General features: G+C 40.5%; 1 protein-coding gene across 1 annotated transcript; it reads left to right on the top strand.

Annotated features, from left to right (window-relative positions):
* Nucleotides 1-5,451: 5,451 nt before the first annotated feature.
* LOC109462532 (tetratricopeptide repeat protein 28-like) lies at nucleotides 5,452-15,017 on the top strand. Its single transcript, XM_019759083.1, has 4 exons — nucleotides 5,452-6,336; nucleotides 6,586-6,674; nucleotides 7,039-7,145; nucleotides 9,505-15,017. Exons 1-4 carry the CDS (start codon nucleotides 5,638-5,640, stop codon nucleotides 14,136-14,138), a joined length of 5,529 nt encoding a protein of 1,842 aa, XP_019614642.1. The 5' UTR covers nucleotides 5,452-5,637; the 3' UTR covers nucleotides 14,139-15,017.
* Nucleotides 15,018-16,527: the final 1,510 nt, after the last annotated feature.

The raw sequence follows: 16,527 nt of genomic DNA, 5'->3' as shown, positions 1-16,527 counted from the left end.
TTCCTTTCGGGTAAAGGGACGACTCTTTTGTTGTGTGTGTGTGTGTGTGTGTGTGTGTGTGCATGTGTGCGCGCGCGCGCGCGCGTGTGTGTGTGTGTGACAAGACTTGACAAGACAACCGTACCACGACTTGACAAGACAACCGTACCGCTGTTGTACAAAACTATGGTTCGGCCCATTATAGAGTATGGTAATGTGATATGGGGTCCATACTCTATAGGTGACCAGGAGCTACTGAATAGAGTACAGCACAAGGCGACGCGACTTGTACCTGGGTTCAGAGAAATCAGCTACGAGGACAGATTACGTCGTCTGCAACTTCCTACTCTTGAGCACCGCCGCAAAAGAGGTGACGTGATACAAGTCTTCAAGTTCGTCAAGGGTTTCGACCGTGTCGACCCAGGCCGGCTGTTCAACTTAAACGTAGATGGACGTACCAGAGGCCATCCATACAAAATCGCCAAACCACAAGCGAAGAAGTTAACTAGATCAAACTCTTTTAGTGTACGAGCAATAAATGCTTGGAATAGCCTTCCCGCAGATGTTGTGGCAGCAGACACTGTTAACTCTTTTAAGTCAAGACTGGACAGTTACTGGAGGGGGACGGAATACACATAATTTGATATTACAACTTCTTAACATTACAACTTTGAACTCTGGACATTACAACTCTGAATTTTGAACATTACAAACTCTGATATTTTGGATATTACAAACTACTGAACTCTGGACATTACAACTTGATAATAAACTCTGAACTCTGGACATTACAAGACGAGTACAACTCTGAACATTGTAAATCTGAACGTTTAATGTTAGAAACTACTGAACTCTGGACATTATAACATGATCATAAATAACTCTGAACTCTGGACATTATAAGTACAACTCTAACATTGTAAATCTGAACGTTTAAGTAACTATCGCCAAAGTACATGTATTAGCGAGGACAATGTATATTTTATTATTTTTGTAATTTATCTATTGTAATGTAGTAGTTTTAAGGTTTCAGATATGGATCACACAGGCAGTTGCCTTTTTATCCATTAAAAATGTATGTATATGTATTATGTATGTGTAAATACATTAGTGCAATTTTGGAAAAAAGATTAATTCAATCAGAGTACAAATCCTATGGCTCTGCTCCTAAAGAAAGGCCAAAATATTTAATTCAACATATGGTCAACTGACATTCATTCATTCTGGGATTTGAAGATCTAGAGTAACGATTATGTCACCTCACCTCACCGGTCCCATAGCAGTCACACACTAAACAAATATCATAGTCAATAAATAAGAAATGAACCTTTAATAATGCAATAATTTCGTACCTTTGTGATCACAGAAACTAAAATTTCCAATGTTTATGTTTTGCCGATGGGAAGTACCATATAATACATACAGAAAGACATTTTAAAAACACGTGCTTGGAGACCTATTTAACATGTCATATTCGATGCGCAATGGAAAGCAATGACGGTCTAGTTTCTTGGCCAGAGAGAGAAAAAAATACGTTTATGTGAAATGTATTTTTTTGATAATTTCACGCCCGGTTGGTTCAGTATGTAAACATGACCAACCATGACCTTAGAATGTGTATCATTGCGCACGGCCAGTACAGATCCAATTAATCACATGTTTTCTTCAAAATCAAAGAGTAGTAAAAAGTATATTTTGAAAGTCTTTAAAAATCTAAAGTCTTAACCCAACCTGATTGTCCTATTCCAAACGTCTTAAGATTGCACCAGTATTTTTAAGGAAGAAAGAAAAATGTTGGGCTGATAACTAGAGACTAATTTCTATATCCAAAAACCCCTGTTAACTGAGTTGTTGTATCTTTGGAATTCCCCTAAATATTATGTCTAGATGAAGTTGTTGCACATCGTGGAGAATATTTTGTTAATGGGTTTTAAGCAAGAATTTGAGGTTGATTAAGACCTATAAACAACCAATTGTGTTAAGTGAGATAAGTCGATCAAATCTCTGTTGTGTTCCAAGGTCGAGCGAGGTGGTTCCCTAAGGCTATCGGAGGGTCTGAATGGGGAGGGGGGTTCTAGAAACGTAAAGTTTATAGGTAAATTGGTGATCATTCTTATACGCACAGCACACGCTGAACTCGGGTATACGAATTGGTAAAACTAGAGAGATAACTCACATACAGAAACGGGCGCTCGGTTGTGACTTTTGGAGTTCTGAAGTACGAAGCGAAGAATCTGTCAATGACCCTTACCAATGAGTCTTGACGTATGAAGTAACCTGCAACTTAGAATTAAAGAAATCAATTACGTCTCAATGACAGTATACCTACAACGCATTTATATCACATGTCCCCAAGAGTCAAACGTGAGGGCAACCTAAAGCCACAAGGATTCGCCTCTGAACCCGCTCAACAAGTTTCTTTTGTTCGAAGCCAACATGGTGCCGGTAACTGCCTGGCACTAACAAAATGCCTCAAGGTGTTACAAGACATACTTTCCCTGTTATCTAGTAGAACTAACAGATTCCGTGCTAAATTACGGAGGCTTTGTATTTACCTACAATCGTTCGAACAATAATTGGCGGCTAGATTACCCTTTGATCCAATGCTGATTTTACGATGTGCTCAAATTCACTGTTTTACAATTTGGACGTCATATATTCAGACTGTGAAAGATCCAACCACAGACATCCTTTTGTAACACAAAAGCTAGGCTTTGTATGGCTACCCAAAGACTGCCCTTGGTTTGGACGCTTGTGCCACTTGAAATGACAAAAATGACAAATATTTCATGTTCTCACGAAGGATTCCAGCTAACAATAGTTAATTATACTAATTAGATGGTCAATTACGACATAGGTCATTGATAGAACACATAATGACAATGTTAATTGAATTCAGTGTACCATACTCCCATATGCACGTATACTACCATGGCTAGCTTGAATGCGTACCTAAACGAAAACTACACGCGAAGAAACATTGTCTGACCTACTGCAGCCTGCCTAATGAACATAAATAACTAGTTAGTAACGTAGTAGGGCAAATAATGGTTAAAAGTGGCAAAAATGCAGTATGTCGGCCAAAAATTTAGTACTTTTTACGTGTTGGAACATATTTTTGGTGTATTCTATACCAACAAATACGGTTGACCCTTTGTGGATGTATAGTTTAAAAAGATAGAATGGACAGAATTTGGAGATCGGTGCTCACCTTGTGTCGGTCCGGCGGCGGGGAAATCAAACCCACCCGGTGACTTCTGACTCCGACTGGGCCCTAAGCTGTGGTGACGACACTTGACATTTCGTCGGTGGACAAACTCGTGCACAGTATGAGTAATTAGCGCATTCCATTAGCCTTTGAGGGTACATGATTTTTTTGTGCATGGTAGGTTTGTACTGCATACATTGAATTAAGTCTAAATGTAAAGTAAAGCTCTAAATGTACGCTATGGCTTAATTGTCACGTTTTTTATGGAGACCTGTACACCACGAATATGCGATTCTTTTGTATTACACTGGTTTCTGTAGTTTCGCTTTTTTTTTGGCAGCCGGCAACATAGAACATGGAATAAAAAAGATTCCTACAACGAATTTAAGTCATTACAATTAAATATTGGGAATTGTTGGTTATTGGTGACAGTTCCATATGGGCTGTCTTCTTTGTGATATATATGGTACGTCCTTGGCATTTCGTCCTAATGTCAGGTGGCAACACTCGTGCACAATAATGAGTCCTAAGAACAATTAGTCTAGTCCATTAGCCTTGTTGAAGAGGGGGGGGGGTACATGATATACTTTGTTGTATACAGCAAATTTGTCAATCTAAAGGTATTGAGGGTAACAAAATGTTTGCTGTGCATGTGGCGTGATTCTCGTGGATTTTGTGGTTGAATATTACACCGCGAATATCCTATGTATTACAACAGAATATTTTAAACAACGAACTTTAAATACCATTTCATTCCTAAGAAAGGTTGTGGGGGCTAAACAATATACAATTTTATTACAACAATATAAACTAGAGTTCCACGATCTCATACCTTCGCCAAATGGTGTTTATTAGCCTTTATAACTCAGAAATTATATATTAATCCCTCTGATTATGCAAATTGGATTGCATTAATTATATCAGTTGATCATATTCTACACCATAAGACAGTCTTATCTTCATCCCCAGCACAAGAGCTACATACCATCCAAATTTCGCCACCCTAGCATATCTAGATCATGAGATATGAAAACCGGTAGTTCAGCTGCAGTACCAGAACAATCCGCCAGGGGGTCCAAAATCTAATTACTCCCAGGTCTTCTCAAGACCTATTTACCTACCAATCTATTTAAGCCTTCTCAAGTGATCGTGTTTACAGGCACACAGACACGCACACGAACGCCTAAGAAGAGGGTCTGCATGGGGGGGTCCTGGCAACGGTTAACGGTAAATTCAGCAGGGCCGGTAACGCTTAACGGTAAATTCAGGACGGCCGGCAACGCTTAACGGTAAATTGACAGGCTTTTTTTTCGAGCTGCACTGGATTTGGTATCTCGCTTTGTGAGGAAAGGTGATCACTGACAAAATTACGTATACCTTACATGTAATGAAGCATGCATTAAAGGTAGGTGTTCCCTGTGTTTCCCACCTGCCCTGGTCCCCGAGTGCGTCCACAAATACCGGGTGTCCGAGTCGACTTCGGCAGCTTGCATTTTTTCAGTCTGCCCCAGTTTTACCGATGGGATTTTTGAGAGGGGAGTCGCCGAAGGCGCTCGTAATCTAGGGGGGTCCGGGGGAATGCTCCCCCGGGAAATTTAGGATTTTTAAGCCTTCAAAAACGCAATTTCCCGCATTTTGAGAGGCAAATCATGGTGTTGAGAGTGTTTGTCGGTCCTTCTGATGTTTTCATATTTTACTCAAGATTTTTGTTAATTTGCCTGTCAAGGTTGACGGATTCGTTAAAAAAATTCTGTAACTCTCCGCAAACTTCCGGAAATTGAAGGTATACTGATTCTGGCTAGAGCCAAAGGGCAGAAGCGCGAGTCGAGCGCCAAAGGCGCGAGCAATCTAGGGGGGTCCGGGGGCATTCTCCCCAGGAAAATTTTGTAGTTTTAAACCTTCAATGGCGCATTTTCCTGCACTTTGATAGGCAAAATTAGGCGTAACGAAGAATTATTCATTAACGCTTAACGCTGAATTCAGGATGACAAATAACGTTTTACGTTCAATTAAAACGACCGATAACGCTTCACGAGGAATATACTGATAACGCTTAACGTTGAATTAGAGCGGGCCGGCAACGATTAACGGTAAATTAAAATAGCCCATAACGGTTAACGAAAAAGGGCATGCAGACCCTCTAAGAAAACATAACCTCGGCGAAGGTAATTATAACCGCAAGGGATTGTGGGATTCCTTGGTGAGGCCCTTTGACCTCTAACCTCCTCCCGGTCGACCGGTCGGCGGTTAAAACTTGTAACTTCCGGGTGTTCGCACATACGCGACGCTACAATGTTTTCGCCAGGGGAATGCCCAAAATGCTACAGTTCATTCTCGTTACCTCTGTTTTATTTTGACCTGGAATAAGCTAACCAAGGTGCTTCGTCCTCCAACGAAAACAGGACAAGAAACCACTGGGTGATAGCAGCTGAGAAAGTTACGATCGCAAAATGATGACCCTGTGTGACGAACTACAGTGCTTGGACCTGCATACCAACATGTCGGAATATGATAATGGCTCTCTTCTGCCTTATGGAAGGGCTCTGAGAGACGCTATTGTCAAGAATGACTCAAAGACGGAGACAGAAGTATTGAAAAGTCTTGGAGATTTGCACTTGGAGAGAGCCAAGCTCGGGAAAAATGCAGCAGAGTTTGACAGGACTGCTGCCCTGTATGCTGCTGCCCTGCTGCGCTGTACAGATCCAGACATAGGGCAAACACTGAAACATTGTACCAGCTACACGGAAAAACTCTCTAGGCAACTGCTGCAGGGGTACAGTCCACGACCACAATGGTTGTTTGAAGAATATTTGGGCACTGTAGATAACAATGTCTTAAGGGTAGCAGAGATTTGCGATAGGCTGGAACAAAATGTGGGCAATGAAGAATTTCAGTTCGTTGAAGACACCTACATACAGGCCCTAGTGACAGCAATAGCGAACGGTGACACGGTTCTGGAACAAGAGGTCATAAAATCCCTGGGAGATTTTTACCTTGGAGAGGGGAAGAAAACTTTTGATACTTCACAGTTATCCAAGGCAGCTGCAATGTACAACAAGGCCTTAACAATTTGTGAGGTCTCAGACGCGAAACAGACTCTACTTCATCGCATCAGGTATACAGAGAAGGTGGAGGGGTCAATCCAACAGGTATGTATATCAGACTAAGTATTTGATTTTGATAATTTGCAAAATGTAAAAATATCATAGTGTTAAATCACAGCATATTTGTGTAAGTAAAGGATAATATTATGGGGCATAAATTATGCAAATACATGAGTTAATTTGCATGATAGCTGCATCTATGAAACATTTGAAAATTCAACTGTGCATATAAGAATTTAAACATTGAAAGAAGTTTGGACTGAATAAAGCAAATTAAATCGTCACTTTCTCCAGCTGTTGTACCGAAGGACAGATAAAGGAGAAAACCAGTCGGATGCCAGGTCCAAGTCTGAAGATGGCACCAACACTGACTATGATTCAAGGTAGGGAGTTCAAATAAACAACTAACTATATACTTGAAGACGTTTAACTTTTGCCAATTGAAACCAGTTGTAAGACAAGATTCTGGATCTTGATCAAATCACCTCCACATCCTTGTCACATCCATCTCACATCTTAAGCCTCTTCCACTGTTTTTTCTTTATCTTTCTATTTAAAATCTGCTTAATAACCTACTACGTACCCATGTATCACATGAGTAGCATGTATCAAAAGCGACCCCTAGACTTTGATTTCTGATTTGCCGTTTGATATCAGCCGTTATACTTAAATATATCGAGTTCGTGTCCTATAGCTATATCTATATCCACACAGGATTAAAGAAACAAAGTTGCATCTAATTTACAGCCAGTACAAAGTACACATAGAGAAAGGCAGTTCGTCCCTACAGCAAGCAAACCTGGACTCAGCAGAGCAGCACTTTGCAGCTGCACTTAAGCTGGTACATACCAGAGGTAAGTGTAAGAACCTAAAGTAAACAAGACAATATACAAGCCAGATTTGAAATAAGAATTTGGAGGTTCCATACCTCCATGAAATATATAAGTGTTACTGTTTTTATATTTGTCTTTTTATTCGTTTTGAGCCATAAAGATCTGAACTTTCAGGGGAATAAAAGTATAAATTGAAAGGCAGAATAGTACTAAAATGATGACAATTTGTAACAAGAATTCGGAGATCTCATACCTCCATGAAATATGAGTTTTTGTAAATGCTTTTTTTATTTGTCTCACTTACTATGGGAATAAGGTCGTAAGTGGCATAATCTAGTTTAATTCATGGTTTTCTAGATTCATTTAATATTTTTCGTGTAAAGTTCCTCTCCTTTGTCATACTTCATTTTAACCCTAAACAGTACACCTGGGGTCCGCGCGGACCCCAGCACTATATATTCTGTAATATTTTTTTTGTTTCTAAAGATTTTTTTCTAAAATTTTAGGTAATTGTAACCCACAAAGTTGTCCCTCAAAACAGTGCAAAAAATCAGTTTCCCCCATTTCTAGAAATGTTTATATCTGATTTTTTTGGGGGGTCCGCGCTGACCCCAGCCGGCTTTCAATCGTAATCATACACTGGCGTTTTTATACATTACTTTATTTCCGTTTTTATATGATTTTTATGCACTTATCTTATGGCCACCGACCTTTCAGAGAATGGTGTAACAATAAAATTAAATTCTAACAACTTTGGTGTAATTATGACGTCATATGACGTCAGAGCTAATAATATGGTCCGCCATCTTGGATTTTGACCAATGACGTCATCAAATTAGCATATATTATTAATACTAAATGATTTAAATTATCATTAATTATGTAAGATGTTATTAATGTCAGAAAGGAACAGTTATTCAATATAAAACCCAGAAAATTTTAATGTTTAACCCAAAATTACTGATTTTTCACATAAAACTGCCTGTCAGAAACCCATTGCCATGGCAACACAAAAAATCATTAACTTATTTAACTGATATTTAATTTTTCCCAGATATATTTTAGAAGTGTCCACCAAATTTCATGGTTCTAGCTGAAGCCGTTCATGCGTTATTTGAGATTAAAGTTGGCGTGGGCCTCAAAAAACCACTCGGTCTGAATAGGGTTCAAAAATCGGGTATTTCTTCTTTTTTGTCTTTTCTTGACCAAAAAATAGGAAAAGGTCAAAATGTATGATTTTTGTACGTAATGTGGACTCAGAGGTTCACACATCAATTCGCAAAGCAATTGAGCTGGTAGTATGTTGATAATTTCTAAAAATTAGCAAAAAACTGTCTTGGGGTCCGCGCGTACCCCAGGCGTACGGATTAATCAGTCCGGGAAGGGGTACTGTTGAGGGTTAGCATGTCCTCATTAATTATGCAAACTAGGAAGACGAAGGTCAAGGTTAAAAGCGGAAACACACCCAGACACACACAGAGACACACCAAAAACAATACCTCCATTTTTCATGGACGTAATAACAACCCCAGTCCCATTTGGCCTACAAGGCCGACGTCACGCGTTGCGGAGTGGAGGGCTCAACAGGAGGACACGAATCTTTACCTTCGCTAAGAAGGTTATGTTTTCGAGAAGGCTAAAGTGGATTGTCTTGATATTTGGTAGGTGGGTAGGGACTAAGAAGACATAGAAATGGCTTGATTAAGGGCCCCCTATCGGCTTGTTATGGTACTGCAGTTGAACTTTCGGTGCTGATATCTCATGATGTAGACATGTTAGGGTCACAAAATCTGAATGACAGGTAGCTCTTGTACTGGGAAAGACGTGCAGTAAGTTTGCTCTCCCCCAAACACCTTGCATTGGAACTGCAGGGCCGGTTGTTTAAAATATTCAAAAGAGAATAACTCAAGAATAGGTTGACAGAACATCATCATTTGTCGTATGTAGGTAGTTTAAGTGATGATTGACATGATAATGTGACAATTATGTAAATATACATGCAATATGCATAATTGATGAGAAAATTCAGCTGAATTACATTAAAGAAATATCCAAGCTTATGATATATGTAATTGGGAACGAAACACAGGCAGACATGGTTTATGTAGTTAATATATATATATATATAACAAATACCAGTTACGCAAAACTAATGACCTAAGTTGCATAAGTATGTGTAAATTCTATGATTCCTTAATGTTAATTAAGGATGAATTACAATGATTATTGAAAATTTTAACATGCGACACGTGACATGTATACGTTACTTAAAGGTTACAATTAGACAACGGCATGTGGTATCTGCCCAACATGCAGTGCCATGCTTATTATATATTTATCGTGTTAGAAATAAAGATTACATAGTTAATTTTCTATCCAGACTCAACTGTTCAGCAATACCAGAGAGAGGTGGAGCCCCTATACAAGTTGGGTGACGTCTATAGAATGCGAGGTCAGCAGGCAGGGGATGGGGGAGACTTCGTCAAAGCAACAGCACTCTACAATGCAGCAATAGCCAGGTCAAGTGATACTGATATTAATGGTCATTTAGAGAATGCAATTAAGCTCACAGAAGAAGTATTTGTGAAACATGTATTAGGTCTTGATCACAATGTACAAACGGTAGAGAAAGTTAAACACAAGAAATATTTAATGGATATGAGGGACCAGATCAAATTAGAGATGGAAACCATTGACCAGCAGCTGGATCCCTATATACATGATGAAGATAACCAGTGTGTCAAAGAGGAAGAGGTGAAACGTGTCCAGTCTGTCAGGCAGTTGTTTGAAAGAATAGCTCAAGAAAGGAATGGATTCATCAGTCTGCTTGTAGATGAGTGTATTGGGTTAATGGGTCCCCCTCCCTGTAAGTATGCCCTGATGGGTATGGGTTCACAGGCAACAGAGCTGGTAACTCCGTACTCAGATCTAGAGTTTGCCATCTTGACAGAAAAAGAGACTGAAGAATGTCTCGTGTATTTTCGCACCCTTACCCATTATCTACACTTGAAAGTGGTCAACCTTGGAGAAACCATTCTCCCTGCACTGGGAATAAGAAGCCTGAATGACTTCTACTCAGAGGACCCCCTTGATGACTGGTACTATGACTCTGTAACACCGCGTGGGTTTGCATTCGATGGTTCCATGCCAAGGGCAAGCAAGACTCCACTGGGCAGACAGGCAACCACTACCAAACCTGCAAGTGAACTCATCCACAGCCCAGGCAACATGGTCTATACACTTGTAACTGATGCCACTGTGTACATAAACGAAGGGTACCATCTTGCTAGTATATTAAGGAACCCATGTTTAATGGTAGGAGACAAGGGTTTACTTGATGAGTACCGAGCGATGGTGCACGATGTACTAACCAATGATGAAGGCAAGATGGCTCTAATGGAGGCACAGGACACATGGAGGGAAAACATGGGGAAGTATGAAAAACAGGAGCTCACTGCTAAGCTTATTGACGTAAAGAAAGAAATCTATCGCATGCCGTCCCTTGCAGTGGATTGCTGCGCTCTTTGCTCACGTGTCATACCGACCAGTGTTTGGAACACAATAGATGCAATGGAATCCACACATGCCATCAGTGCTGAGAATGCACATCATCTGAGGGTGCTGGTCACCATCTCTGCAGAACTCCGACTAAAAACATACAACGCAAATGGCGGACAGAATGAGAACATGTCAGCCTTGGCTTCCATTGAGACGTCAAAACAAAAAGTTGACACACTAAGCAGACTTCAGAAAGTGTTCTACGTTTCGGAGAGCTCACAGCTTTTCAGGTATTACTACACTGCGGTTCCTTTGAAAAATGTATTAACAAAGGAATTAAACAGCCAAAAAGTTTCTCAAAATGTTTCGCAAGAGTTGCTTTCAGTTGTATTATTTGATGACTCACCTATGGTAAAAGGCATCATGTGTATGCAGCTAAAAGACCATAGAAGGGCAATTAGACACTTTGAGAAAGCAATCCAGCCAATCTCGGACACAGCACAGCCAATTACCGAAATGTTACTTGCGTACCTTGGAATCGCGTATGGAGAGCTAGGTGACTACAAGAAAGCAGCCAGCTTCGAAGAAGAGGGCCTTCAAATGAGCAGAGCAATTCACGGTCTTACTGAAGAACACCCCAACATTGCTACAGCCCTTATTAACTTTGGCACAAGCCTAGAACATCTTGGCAAGTGTAAGGAAGCATTGGACTATTGTGAGCAGGGACTTCAGATGTTTAGGAACATCTATTACCCAAGTACAGAACATCACCACATTGCTTGGGCCCTGGAAAATACGGCAAACATCTACATGAGCCTGGGAGACGACATTAAAGCTGTAATGTACCACGAGCAAGCACTGTGCATCCGAAGAAACATCCAGGGTCTACACACATCGCAGTCTGAGGTTTCCAGGTCATTAAGCAATGTAGGGACATGTTGGGATAAAATGGGTAACCACATGAAAGCAATCACATATCATGAAGAATCGTTAAAGATAGTAAGGGCTCTGTATGGGCTGAATACCGTACACCCAGATATTGGCTTATCACTCAACAATATTGGAGCAGCTTGGATTTCTTTGGGTGCATACAAGAAAGGAATTGGCTACTATGAACAGGCACTGCAAATATTCAAAGGGGCCTATGGTCAAAATACAGCACATCCCAACATTGCCTTATCTTTCAGCAATCTGGCTTCATCATGGGGATACTTGGGCGATAGCAATAAAGCACTTGCATATCAAAAACAGGTTGTAAACATGACAAATGATGTCTATGGTGAGAATACAGCAAATCCTGACATTGCGAACGCGTTGTCTAACCTTGCGACAAGTTGGCATCATCTTGGTAACTACAAGGAAGCAATTAGCCTCCATGAACAAGCGCTGGAGATGAGAAAATCCGTCTATGGCACAGCGCATCCTGACATTGCCTCTTCACTCAGGAAGCTGGGAGGTAGCTGGGGCCATTTTGGGGACTGCTGGAAAGCAATCGTGTACACCAACCATGCACTGCAGATGTTAAGAACTATGTATGGTCCCGGTGCAACACATCCTGAGGTTCCCTCTGCACTCAATGGGTTGGGGGAATTGTACATTAAGCTGGGCAATCATAGGAAGGCAATTGAGTACTGTGAAGAGGCATTGCAGATTGAGAGGAAACACTGCAGCACAATGACAGAAAATCCCAATGTTGCCAAATCACTTAACATCATAGGAAATGCTTGGCAAGAATTAGGAGATTGGAAGAAAGCTTTGGCGTACTATGAAGAGGCATTGAGGATGTGTAGGACATTGTTTGGTTCAGATACAACACATCCACTCACTGCAGTTTTACTCAACAACCTTGGCCAAGCTTGGCAGGTCTATGGCGATAACAGAAAAGCTATGTCCTATTGTGAAGAGGCACTTGAGGCATTAAGAACCATTTATGGCCCTAGCACACCACACTCCCATATTGCTACTGCACTTAACAACTTGGGAAGAGCCTCCCAGCACCGTGGTGACACAAGCAAAGCAATAATATACTACGAACAGGCACAGCAAATGTTCACAGCAATCTATGGCCAGAGCACAGCTCATCCTGATATTGCTGCAGCATTCCACAATCTGGGGCAAGCCTGGCATGACAAAGGTGATCAGGAAAGGGCAATCAGCTACCACGAAAAGGCACTACAGATGTACAGAGGTATCTATGGTCCAAATGCAAAACATTGTGATATTGCTAGCCAACTCCTCAACTTGGGATCTGCTTGGTATGTCCAAAATGACTATGAAAAAGCTATAAGCTGCAACGAAGCTGCACTACAGATGTATAGGAGTGTGTACAGTGATCAGGGTACATCGCCTGCTAACGTTGGTATTGCATGCAACCACCTTGGGTCTCTCTGGCGCAACCTGAAAGATTACAAGAAAGCAATTAGATACCATGAAGAGGCACTGCAGACGTACAGGAATATCCATGGTCAAAGTACAGCACATGTTGATATCGCCGACTCTCTTCAACAACTGGGGTTAGCTTGGGAAGGCCAAGGTGAATACCAAAAATGCATTGGCTGTCAAGAAGAGGCACTGCGGATGCTTAATACTGTTTATGGGCAGGGTACAGCACATCCTGACATTGCCAAAGCAACACACAACCTGGGATCAGGTTGGCATAAAAAGGGTGATTATGCGAAAGCAGTTAGCTACTATGAACAGGCACTGCAAATATTTAGAAATCTTAATGTACAGAACATAGCACATTCTCACATTGCCAAATTAAGCCACCAGGGGCCAGTCTGTTCTGGGAAAAGTGATCACAAAAAAGGCATCAGCTACAATCAGGAATCACAGATGCCCAGGAATATACATGGTCGGAGCACAGCACACAATGACAATGAGGAAATGATAAACGCACATGATCAAATCACAAAACTTCCTGAAATAGCGAAAGTACTAAAACACATGGGGTTAGCCAGGTATGAACTAAGAGATTACGAGAAATCCTTAACTTGTTACAAAGAGTCACTGGAAATATACAGAACCATCTACGATGTACCACACCCTGACATTGCCGAATCACTTAACGCTTTGGGAACTGTTTGTCAAAATATGCAGGACTTTGAGAAAACAATAAAATACAATGAAGAAGAACTTCAGATGTGGAAGGATATCTTCGGTCAAAATGCAGTGCATGACAAAATAGCAAGTTCACTCCACAATCTTGGCGTTGCCTGGTATTATCTCGAAGGTTACCAAAAAGCAATCAGCTACCTTGAAAAGGAGATAAACATGAGAAAGACCATGGGAGGACAGGACACTGCAGATTCTGACATTGCAGATGCACTATCTATGTTAGGAACTGCGAGTTTACTCAATCATGATATTCCCAAGGCCTTCCGCATAAGCACGCAAGCACTGGATATGATGAGGCAGGTTTACCAAGACGAAAGCCATCCGAAGGTAAAGACTGTGAAACACAATTATGACACAATCGTGAAGTGGCTCCAGAACATACAAAAGCTAAAGAAATGACACTCACAGCAAGGCTCGCCGTGAAGGGAAACAATCCTATCCTCTATGCCATCATTTAACCGCCCTGTTGTTACCGACTTAGTTACTACAATGACATGTTAGACATTGTATACCATTCCAAAACACTATGTAACCAAAACATAACAATAGTCCAGCCTACTATTTCTTACGAGATTTCCGACTTTGAATATGTTCTCCTAAACTTCTGTAAGATACTTCTCCGCGTCCCTAAAAGCTCAGTTATTGCTGCTGTAAGGGGCGAATCCGGCGTATTCCCACTGTACATAGATATCCAGACGCAACTGATCAAATATTGGATAAGACTAAACAACCTCCCTGAAGACAGAATAGTTAAGAAAGCATATCACGAAGTCGTTAGACAAGAGCAAGACTGGGTAGTCCATGTACGAGACACACTCTGTAGACATGGCTTCCAAAATATTTGGTTGAATCCCATTACAGACGCCAAATATTTCGGATCCATATTCAAAGAGCGCCTTAAGGACAAATTTCTATCTGGCTGGAGGCAAAAGATAAGTAGTTTAATAAACTTGAAACATACTCAAAAATGAAAATAAAAACTTTCACATCGAGGACTATCTCCTATCTGTTCAAACCAAATCCTTTATACTTAATACCACAAAATTAAGAATCGGAGCACACTGTCCAGCGATTGAAAAAGGCAGACACAACAATATACCAGCCAGTCAGATATTTTGTCCTACGTGCAAAGATGGAGTTGAAGATGAATATCATTTTCTGATGATATGCCCCACATACGACGTAGAGAGACGCAAATAAATGCAGATGATCCGATGTAAGACTACTAAAACATTACCCAACACATCTAGAGAGACGTTCCATATACTTATGTCATGTCCAAACACATTTTCTGTATATATAGTTATGATATATATTTTTAATGCCATGCAAAAAAAGACATCTTAGAATAGCTGCATAAGTAGAGTCATTGAATACTTTATCAACTACATGTATATAGTGTAGCTTTTCGTAGCATTTATATGTAGAATTTTAACATTCCTGGCAAGTAACTTAGTATACATGTACACTCTGCTTAGTAGCCATAGAACATGTTTTGTATAATTAGGTACAACTTATCACTGTACCCTTCATGTGTATATTTTAGCGTAATGTAGAGCGTACACGTAGAGTCGAGATATTTTTAGCCAGTAGTTCTTTGTAACACTCTGTCAGATACAGTGTCCGTGGACCCTATATACAGCATTATGTTAGACACATACCAAATAGTAATATTGGTATTTGCCATACATTGTACCCGTGACAATCGCTGTGCAATAAACTTTGACTTGACTTGACTATCGGTCGACGCTGATTGGTTCCGGTGTTTATGGGATTTTAATGACCTCTGGCTGTGTTATGGTGTCATAACATATAGCAAATGGGGACCTCTGTTTGGTCAACGCTATCTGGCTATTAGGCTTAATGACCCGCCCCGAGGTGAATATGGTGTGATAAAGCATTGGCAGTCGCTATAGCCACCGAATAAAACCATCGAGTGAGCGACAGCGAACGAGGTGACTTTATGAGGTGCTTATAGCAACTGACAAGGCTTTATCACACCATATTCACCGAGAAAGGGCGGGCCATTAACGCTATTATCATATAGCCTTTTAAAACTTACACAGTGGAGAGTAATACATTCCTGTATAACACATATATGTAAATTATATAACAAACCATTACAGTCACTCATCTATCCTTCCGTCCGCTGGCCACTGTTCCTGTGCATCTTTCCCGATTCCAAGGACCCACATATTGAGTCTAAATTGGCCTCAATCAGTTCTTCTATGACAAATTCTGACACACCATTGTCTAAAAGTGTATGCCCTTTAGTGTGATGATTTTACCTGTTCATTTGAGTTCACCGGAACTTCGGAATAGAACCGGCATTCCATTTGTGGTTATTTTGGGCCAAAAGAATAGAACAAGCTTCCATTTTAAGTCATCTGAGGTCATTTGGATGTTTCAATACAGAAATGTACTTATTAGTGGGGGTGGCGAAAATATGTTTTCTTTCGCTCAAAATTCACATGTATTGACATGGTCTTTATTTTGTTTTGTATTGCTAAATAAATTGGGTGATGACAAGACGGTAAACATTTCTATTCAACAAGAAAACGTGCTACAAATGTCAGCAAAAAGAGTCAACTCCCCTGCAAATGGTTTGCTCCGGGCCGTGCTTTATTGTGCAACAAAGCACACTTGTGAGAATAAAAAACACCTAGCAATACTTGCATCATGCTAACTGTGACATCATGGCGTCATAATCAATATGGAATAGGGGCTTCTGATTGGTCAACGCCACTTGGCTATATGATAATATAAGATTAAGAAACTTGTCAATGAG

Source organism: Branchiostoma belcheri, unplaced genomic scaffold, assembly GCF_001625305.1.
Source record: "Branchiostoma belcheri isolate BF01 breed outbred unplaced genomic scaffold, Haploidv18h27 scaffold118, whole genome shotgun sequence".
In the NCBI taxonomy this organism is placed as follows: Eukaryota; Metazoa; Chordata; class Leptocardii; order Amphioxiformes; family Branchiostomatidae; genus Branchiostoma; species Branchiostoma belcheri.
Note: the sequence above shows the minus strand (reverse complement) of the source record. Positions and strands in the feature narration are given on the sequence as shown.

Excerpts from the sequence above, each read along its gene's own strand:
- LOC109462532 (XM_019759083.1), top strand. The coding sequence starts at position 5,638 with ATGATGACCCTGTGTGACGAACTACAGTGCTTGGACCTGCATACCAAC. Across the intron at positions 6,337-6,585 it reads TGGAGGGGTCAATCCAACAG|CTGTTGTACCGAAGGACAGA; the intron begins GTATGTATATCA and ends CACTTTCTCCAG. Across the intron at positions 7,146-9,504 it reads TAAGCTGGTACATACCAGAG|ACTCAACTGTTCAGCAATAC; the intron begins GTAAGTGTAAGA and ends TTTTCTATCCAG.